Raw genomic sequence first — 9750 nt, forward strand, 5'->3', positions numbered from 1 at the left:
AAAATTCAAAACATGTTTGTCTATGAAGACCTTGAAATCTTTAAAAATTTGAGCATGCTTAACATATTTTATATACTCCTCGTTGTTCTTTTGGTGATTTCATATTTACTCTACAATGTCAATGTTGATGAATTTATATTTTCTACTAGGATTTATAGATAATTTAACCTTAAATTTATTTGTATGCATCTTTGAAATTAAAAATTAAAATCATTTCTTGAAGAAAAAATTCATAGACAAGAAATATTTCTTGAATACAAAATACATAAAAAATAATTATTTTTTGAAGAAAAAATACATACTCTAATCATTCATTTCCTCCACATCTTATTTTCTAGTATCGAAACCATCATTATTCCCTTGTACGTTCTATTCATTTGCTATTACATCTTTTAGAACCCATCTATCTATGTCAAGTTGTTTCAATTTATCAAAGCGATAATATCTTTTACTTAATATAAAATATTATCTACTAGCTTCACCTTCTTGGACACTAAATCTAATTATATCATAGAATAGTGATTTATATTAATCTATTGTGAGTTAGAGTCACCATTCTTTAACATTAGCACTTGCAAGAACTTGGGAAATGCCATGAAAACTAGGTTTTTAAAAAAACACATGTATAGCATTTATTTGAAAATATTGTAAAACAAAGATCGCATATTCATTTTTACTTGTAGAAAACATAAGTTTTGAATGCTCACCAATTTTATAAGATATCAAATATTGCATTCTAATATTCATCAAAAATATAAATTACATGGTCAATTATAAATTGCCATATCTACCCTCATACTACTCAAAATAATTAATGTGCAATTTTTTAGAAATTTCTCAAACTCCTCTTCTTAATGAAGCCAAATTTTTTAAGACATGGAATCCAACTCTATAAGAAATTAGTCCATTATTAGATAAAATAAGTCATCAATATTTTCTACTTTTCTTTAAAAAACGTTGATATCGAATGTTAAATATCTCACATAAAATAATATTTTTTTTCCAAATAAAAGATAGATCTCATAACTCAATAATTAAAGTACTTTATTGTATTAAAAATTACAACAAGTCTTTGAAATATTACACCACCATATAATACTCCTTATTGAAAGAAGTGACTATTCACTATATTTCAATAGGATATCCAAACATGTACAATATCTTTTATATCTCACATAACTCTCATCATTACATTATATATTACTCAATAAGAAATGATTAGATCTTTTACCTACACATATAGAATAAATACCTCTATTCATTCAATAGTTAGATCACTTAAAACATATATAGACCCCATTGCTTTATTTATTTATACTTTGTATACCATAATACCATATCCTATGAACATTATATAAACTCATCATTCATATTCAACAAAGGATGTTGATGGCTTCTTTTTTTTCTCTTTCTCCTTTTTCTTACCTTTTCCTTTCTTCTTCTCAATATTTTCCTCACCTTCCTTAACCTCCTCCTCATTCTTGTTCTCATCCTTATGCCACTTCACATTTTCTCGCTTGTTCTTGGAGTTTGTGTGCATGTCAACTTCCTTTAGAGGCATGCTTAATAGTTTAGTTTGTTTGAACATTGTCTCATTTATCACTGTGTCAAGATCATTCTCTTGATTTGACAAAAGATTTTGAAAGCCTTTTTCTTTCTTTTTTTCGTTTTCATTCTCTTTCTCCTTTTTCCCCTTCCCCTTCATTTTCTCCGACACTTTCTTCTTCTCCTCCTCCTTTTCCTCATTGTTATCTTCATCCTCATCCTCCTTGCCCTCCTCCTCACCCAAGATTTTCTCCTTGTCTTTCTTTTCTTTTTCCTTCCTATCCTTTCTCTTTTTCTCCTTTTCTTTTTGATTATCCTTATCTTCATCACTATCCTCGTCATCCTCTTTATCCTTTCTCTGTTTCTTCTCCTCCTTTTTCTTCTTTTTCACCTTCTCCTTTTCATTGTCCTCGTCTTCATCACTATCCTCATCACTATCCTCATCATCCTCTTTACCCTTTCTTTTTTTCTTCTCCTCCTTTTTCTTCTTCTTTTTCTGCTTCTCCTTTTCGTTGTCTTCATCATCATCCTCTTCATCACTGTGCTTGAATTTTCTCATGTATGTTTTCCCGATGCTGGCTTCCTCCACAGAAACGGAAAATGGGCTAACTTCTGTGACCATCTGCTCATTTGGCCATGTCTCACAGTTCTCGTTCCTATTTGGCAAAGGTTGATCGAATTTTCGCAGCTTCTCCTCCTCTATTCTAATCTCCTTTTCCTTCATCTGCTCCTTTTCCACGCTTTCTCTCTTGTACTCGATTTCTTCATAGTTTGCCATGCTCAATGAGCCAGTTTGTGTGACCATATTCTCATCGAGAATGGGATATCTCCCCTGCAAGCTGACTTCCTCAGCTCTCGGCAACCCATTCGCGCTATCCCCCAATCCAGAACTACACAAAACAACGTAAATACTAATGAGAGCTAGTACGCCATGAGAGCTTGCCATCGGAAAGTAAGACACCCTTAGGCATGGCAAATGGTAACATATATAGACGCTAACTTGAGGATCTAACAAGTTGTACCGAAATGTCTGAAAAGTGATCTGCATCTGCCCTAATTTAAATAATAATTGATCTCACGCCTGACCAAAAATTCATGAGCAATACCTTCCCTTGTTGCTTGTCGCCTTCAACACTTTGCTTCATGGTGAAGTGTAGACACATGGCAGTCTGATACATGTTTATCCTTCGTCGTTGAGACCTAATGCTGATGTTATACCCATTTACAAAAATGTTTACAAATTCAATGTCACATCATTTCGACATTCTTATCAATTTGTGGTGTGGGTGGGTATTGTTTTCTGAAATTTCTTTAATAATTAATGATAACAGAGATTTCTCGAGGGAGGCGATTATCATCGCAAATAAAGTCGTGCAATTTTTAAAAGTTGGTTTCTGAAGTCCTCGTCAATAGTTTTTTGAGGGAGGTGTTTATTCTTAGAACGAAGGGGTGTTATATATATTATTGATTATTTTCATTTAATTTTGGATTTATCTTGATAGAAGGACAATAAACAATTATAAATTGACAAATTGAATAGATCATAATGTCTAATTTATTTCATATGAGATCCTCTTCACATTAGTATGCTTATGTTTATTTGAGTAATTTACTTTTTGATTTAGATAATGTAATATTGTGTTTCAAATCGCACGATTAAGATACTTATCATGAGTTAGTCTTAGGTCTCAATCATTCTTATACATACAAGGCTTAATCTCATTGTACGTATGTAATGTGTACCATTTTATATGCATTTAATCAATTCTTTGACAATATACTATTACCATTTTTTCCTTTAGTGAGGAAGGTTGTTATGATTGTAGATGATTCTTATCTTTTTGGAGTTCTTCATAAGCTCAAGATACATCATATTAGCAATATAGATTTGTAATCTCTTCTATCTTTTCAAGAGATTTAAACCAATAGTTATTCTCCCATAGGTGGTGTAATTCACTACATATATCACCACCAACCATTAATTCTTTGTCATCAGACTACCTAGGTAGTTCTTTGACTATAAACTCTCCTTTTTATTGCTATCACAATGCTTACCTAGTGATGCCAACATAGTAAAACCAAAACAATTCAAGGATTTCAATTTGTGCAACATACATGAACCTTTCTTTTTAGAAGCTCCAACTTTTATCCATTATATCAATTTTTCATATTACTATAGGTGTGCTAAAACTAATTATGAGCACTTTCAAGATTGTCCATTTGGTGTTTACAAATGTTTCTTGAGTACTTGTTATTTTAGTTGAACGTTATTTTTTTTATCATGAAGTTTACTTTGAAAATTATTACAAAACATGAGAGGTCAGTTTTTATTCTACAATGTTTTCAATTTCATATATTTTGATCTGTATTTAATACATGAAGATTCCATCATCGTAAAATTGTGTTTTTTCAACTATTTTTTCCATACCACGATAAAGAAAATAAAATATAATTGTCAGGAAGAAAAAATTCTAAAACATCTTAGATAGTTCAACTCTTAGCCTATCTTGGTGGACTTGTTCCCTAACCAAGTACTCATAAGTAGGATATATTGTAGGGAATAATAAATTATCGTGTCATGGGATTAATTGGTAGTAGTGTTAATCGTGACAATTAATTCAAATTCATATATTAAGTGTCCTTCCACTCATGATAATAGAACTTTGTATAGATATATGGAGAATCATATCACTCTCCATTCCTTTTAGATCCCATGATAAATAATATTATTCCCATCAAGATAATTGTGATATCTTACTCTATGACATGATACATAAGAGGAACTTAATTATTTGATAGTATTTATTATTTTGATGACATTAAGATTTCCTTTGATCTTCTCCTTACCCTTCTATAGAAATGCCCATTAATTCTTTAACTTCTATTTGTTTCAAATCTCAATTTTGAGACTTTATTTATTTATCTTTAGGTCAATATCTTAAGACTAAAAACTATCGCATTCAGGCACTAGCAAATTTATCTTCAGGATTTCATATTAAGAAATCTTGTGTGGACATATCACCATGAGATGGTAAATATATTTGGATGGTATAAAATTATAAAACCTCCATTAATTGTTTCTTTTAGGATTTATCATAGCAAGTATATATTATTATTATTTTAAACTTAGTACATTGGGATGAATACATAATAATTATTACAAGGTTATTCTTTCAGTCCCATCTCGCACAATTGGATTATATAAATAAAGACATCCGCCTCCCATTTTATGAAAAATCCATCACAATTTTCATCTTTACACCATCATCTTTAGATCTTTTTATTTATTCATTTACATATGGTCTTAGGTTGCCTCCTTCTTCATTGACTAGACTTTTAACTAACTTGATTATGAAATTATTTCACACAAACATAGCATTACTTGAGGAAAGTTTATAGATATCATTAATCATGAAATTTATTACCAAATATTCCTATTTAAAATAAAAAGATATGATATATATTTTATCTTTTATTCCCAAGGGGAAGAATGTTCTTCATCATTATTGCATCTTCATCATCATCTATTATCAAGAATCCACCATCACTATAGTATAACCTACATTATTAAATGGATACATAGTCTCTTTGTTATCTATTATGTGCGGAACATTTGTTGTGTAATGGTTATAAGTAGTCTTTGGGATCTTGGGTGTTCCTTTATTTAGTTTCTTATTTTTTTCTTTTTTGGAGAGGGTATTTTTACTATAAGGTTTTCTTCTTTACTTTATTGGAGTTTGGTTTGTATATGTGTACTTAATAGGACCTTGTAGCTAGGATCCATGCTTTCATCTTTACATTTTTTTATCATTCTCCCTAAGTTTTAGTTAAGGCTCGCTTTGTTGGCTTGATGATGATTGTAATGTATTCATCATTTGTCGTCATTGATGAAAAACTCACACATACATATGATTATAGTGACTACCGATGTAACTTTAGTTCTTTACACTGTGAACCGATATACTTAGTGGTTAATCTCTAACTGGTAGTCCGTGTTAACCGGTATGTGCATAAGAGACAACCTGTGGTTATACTAAGTCGGTATGAAGATGAAGATCAAGATGGAGATCAAGCGGAGGTTCAAGGACAGTGGTTCATATGTTTTATTCAAACTGGTATTAATTGTTCCAACCGGTATTTGTTGATTTTTGTGATGAGTTACCAACACCGACTACTTCGCGATATTTTTTTTTTGTGATGAGTTATGGTCACTTGTCCAAATACACTACACCTAGGAAACTGTGTCATAATTTCCTTAGGCTGACATGAAATCTGAATTTCTATATATCGACATCTCAATAAATCTATCAATAACAATGTATTCATGAAGAGCGAATGTTTTTGTTGAAGAGTGATAAGTGTCAAGATGAAGAGTGTGTTGAATAGAAGTGTTGAATATGCTTAGAAGGATCTGATTAAGCAAGTATTGTGCTACTCAGAACATATCAAAACATTCTTGTAGTTTTCTAACCATTACAACAGAATCAAATCCCCTAACCGGGTAAGCTCTAACAAGCTTCAATGTATAAATCCTTTAACATGATGATCCATTAGTTTGGATTTAGAAATCCTCCACTGAGGTTACTCCTAACAGGGTACTACTCTTAATAGGGTATAAGCTTCTAATCAATATTTGGGATCTCTAACAAGATTCGCTCCTAGCAGAGCACTTTGTAGGCCTTAACCGGGTAGTTATCTATTTCTGTAGATAGTTAACTTGTGAGTTCCATGTCAAGGTGGTTTTTACCTATTTAGGTTTTCCATGTACAAACATTTGTGTTATGGTTGATGCTTTACTTTTTGTGGATGTTGTTATATCATTTTGGATTACATGCATTGTGTTTAAAAGCTTTGTTAAGTTCATCTATTGGTTAGTATTTGAAGTTGTTTGGGTTTTGGTGTCACTGATTCACCCCCCCCTTTCAGTGCTTTTCAAGTCTATCAATTGGTATAAGAGCCTAACTTCTTTGAAGCCTAATCGCTTAGAAGGGAACCTTGAAACAACCATGGGGGACATGAGCTTGAAAACCTAAGGGTCAAGCTGAAAGCTTCTCAACTCAAAAGGAGAGAGCTAACTGAATAACTATTAGAGATATCTAATTTAATGGTTCTTCAAATGAAGCCAATATTGATGCGTTAGCAAAGGAAGTTGAAAAGTTAAATGGTGAGAAACTAAATCTGAGGAGAGAGCTAGAAGGTCTTACTATCTACATGAGTCGGGAACTAGAAGCCAGAAGAGCTGTTGAAGATCTTATCAAAGAAAGAGATCATGAGATTGTCAAGATCAAGCAGGAAAATGCCACTATGCATGAGCATTTGATTGTTGAAAGAGAAGAAAAGGAGAACCTACAGCTAGATCTTGAACTTGCATCATCTCTGAAAGAGAACCTGTCTAAACATAATGAAGATCTCATAGAAGAGCTTACTGAAGCCAATGAGAAATTGGAGAAGTTCAACAGAAGTTCTTCCATGCTGAAAGAACAAATTCAATCACAAAGAATGAAGGATAATGTCTCTAGACTTGGTTTTCACACAGCTGAAAAAGGTGAATCCTCTGGTACAAAGAGCAACAATCCTAAGAACAAATTTGCTTCTAAGATCAACAAGCCTACTGGTAAGAAGGTCTTTAAACTTGTTTGTTTTGTTTGCCATAAAACTGGTCACACTGCAAATGTTTGTAAAGACAAACCTAACATAAACGCAAGTTACAATACTAATGCTAGGTATGTGTCCAAGAAATTTGAAGGTCATTGCTTCACATGTGGAATGTATGGACATAGTTCTGTTGAGTGCAGATATGGAGCAAACAATCCTGTACCACACATGCATCCAAGACAAAATGGTGATCGGATGAGGAATTTTAATAGTCGGGTAAACCTGAACTGGCAAAAACCCTAGGACAAGCGGTTTAGTCCATTTGAGATGAAAAAGGTAACAAATGTTATTTGCACATCTTTAATAACTTTGGTCATGTGATTATGAGCTGCAGAAGAAGAACAGGAAGAGGAAATGCAAGACCTTGAATATCATCTGGTATGTCCTATTATAACTGTAACAAATTGGGGCACTTAGCAAAATTCTGTAGATCCAAAAATAGCAAACCAGTGAACTCTTCTAAGGATCAGAAGGGAAAGCAGAAAGTTAATGTTGAAGAAACTAGAGAGGAAATGAATCGAATTTGGAAGAAGAAAAGTGATGACTCACTTGAAGAAGAAACTGTTCCTTCACCCAATGAAGAGAACCCTGAACGAGTGACTTAAGCCTTTTTAATATGGCTAAGGGGAGCTTAATGGTTAAAATTCCTCCAAACCCCTTGTGAAAAAAGAGCGGGAAAAGAATGTTGAAATTGTTGGCAAATGCACACTCCAATGAGAAATTGTAGGTGATTGAAGGTATTTTCATTAATGGCAACCTTACAATCATGTGATACCGGCAAGCAGATACAGGCACCGACACCGACAAACTCTATATCGACATACAGATCACCAGCACTGAAAAGGAAGATTACCAACACCCTGGCTGACAAGAATTTTGTGTATTTATATTTTGTAGTTAATTGCAAAATATTTTGTAAGTCGACTTGGTGGATTGTAATATGACTCAGATAAGTATGAGATCATTGTAGAACATTTATATAGATGTAGATGAAAAATATTAATGCAGACCTAATATGTGAATTGCAAGGCAGATATTGGATAAGGGTTTATGAATATTACAGAGCTTAAACCGGTACTGAATCTGGCATAGGAGATGTTGATCTGAAGAAGTACAAGACATTGGATTTGTATAATCCATTTTTGTAAGTGAGTGTGACTTCTTTTGTAACTGAGCAGTGAGCTCTAGGCACTTGGCCTTCCTGCATGTGCAGGCCCCTATTGTAAATAATAATATTCCCTTATTGGATAGTAAGCGAATATTGTGGGTCACAAATCCCACCGAGGTTTTTCCCACATTGGGTTTCCTCGTTAAAATATTATGTTATGGTGTGTCTCTTATGTTGTGGTTATTATTCTCATTTCCTGCATTATTTTTGGTTTACTGGAACACAATTTTGATATGCTTTTCATGTTATAATTCAAGTAAATTATTATACCAGTCAGATATTGATTCACCCCCCCCCCCCTCTTAGTATCTCTGGGAATCCTAACAATTGGTATCAGAGCTTGGTTCTCTATTTTTAAAAGCCTAACAGCTTAAGGAAAATCTTGATACTGGTAGAGATGGAAAACTTAAGAAAGCAATTGGAAACAACTCTTTTAGATTATGATGCAGAAAAAGTGAAAAATATCAAACTTGAAGATGATTTGAAGGCTGCACAAGATATCATTGAAGGACTTCAAGAAAACCTCACTATTGCAAGGAATAAGAGAACAAAACTTTGTGAAAAGATGCAGAATGATAATGATGAAAAGGAAACTCTTAATGATCTTGTGAACAAACCAAGACAAGAAAATAGTACAATGAAGAATGAGATGCAATATCTGACTATGAGATTTTGTAAATAAATTGAAGATAGAAAGAAGAATGAAGATGACTTTGTTAGAAGACTGAATGATGCTGAAAATGAAAACACAAGACTTAGTCATGAAAATGATATGTTGAAGACATATTTAATGCATAGACAAAATGACACAAATGAACTCATGAGATAGAATGGAATCTTGGAAAGTGAACTGACTGCTGCAAATCAACACAAAGAAAAATTTAAGAAAAGTTCAGAAGAACTTGATGACATGCTGAAAAATCAGAAACCAAATGGAGATACAAATGGCCTTGGCTTTGAAGTTGGTGAAAGCTCCGGTACTACAAACAATCATGATCATAGTAAACCGGTAAGACAACACAATGCTTACAAATTTAATGGGAAATGCTTTAACTGTAACAAGTATGGTCATAAAGAAAATCGGTGTAGATCTAGAAATTATCAGAACACTAATATACCCACCCGTCAATGCTCTAAGTGCAACAAAGTTGGTCATAATTCAGAAAATTGCAGAATGAATGTAAGATGTTATGTTTGTGCAAGATTCAGACAGTTATCTAATCAATGCAGAACACAAACTAGCATAGGATATGAGAAAGCTATTCAGAAAAACAATGTGACTTGTTATGCTTGTAACAAGATTGGACATAATGCAAAATTTTGTAGAAGTAAGGCATCACCGACAAATAAAAAAGGTCCTAGCTTGAAAGGTAAAGAAAAGG

The 9750-nt window shown here is 32.8% G+C and overlaps 1 protein-coding gene across 1 annotated transcript; it reads right to left on the reverse strand.

The window, feature by feature from the left end:
• Positions 1-1312: 1312 nt before the first annotated feature.
• Positions 1313-2491, reverse strand: LOC131050285 (uncharacterized). Its single transcript, XM_059211905.1, has 3 exons — positions 1937-2491; positions 1426-1777; positions 1313-1341 (listed from the first exon to the last, which is right to left on the reverse strand). The coding sequence occupies exons 1-3, from the start codon at positions 2489-2491 to the stop codon at positions 1313-1315; spliced, it is 936 nt and encodes a 311-aa protein (XP_059067888.1).
• Between the last annotated feature and the right edge of the window lie 7259 nt (positions 2492-9750).

This window comes from Cryptomeria japonica, chromosome 9 (genome assembly GCF_030272615.1).
Source record: "Cryptomeria japonica chromosome 9, Sugi_1.0, whole genome shotgun sequence".
NCBI lineage: Eukaryota > Viridiplantae > Streptophyta > Pinopsida > Cupressales > Cupressaceae > Cryptomeria > Cryptomeria japonica.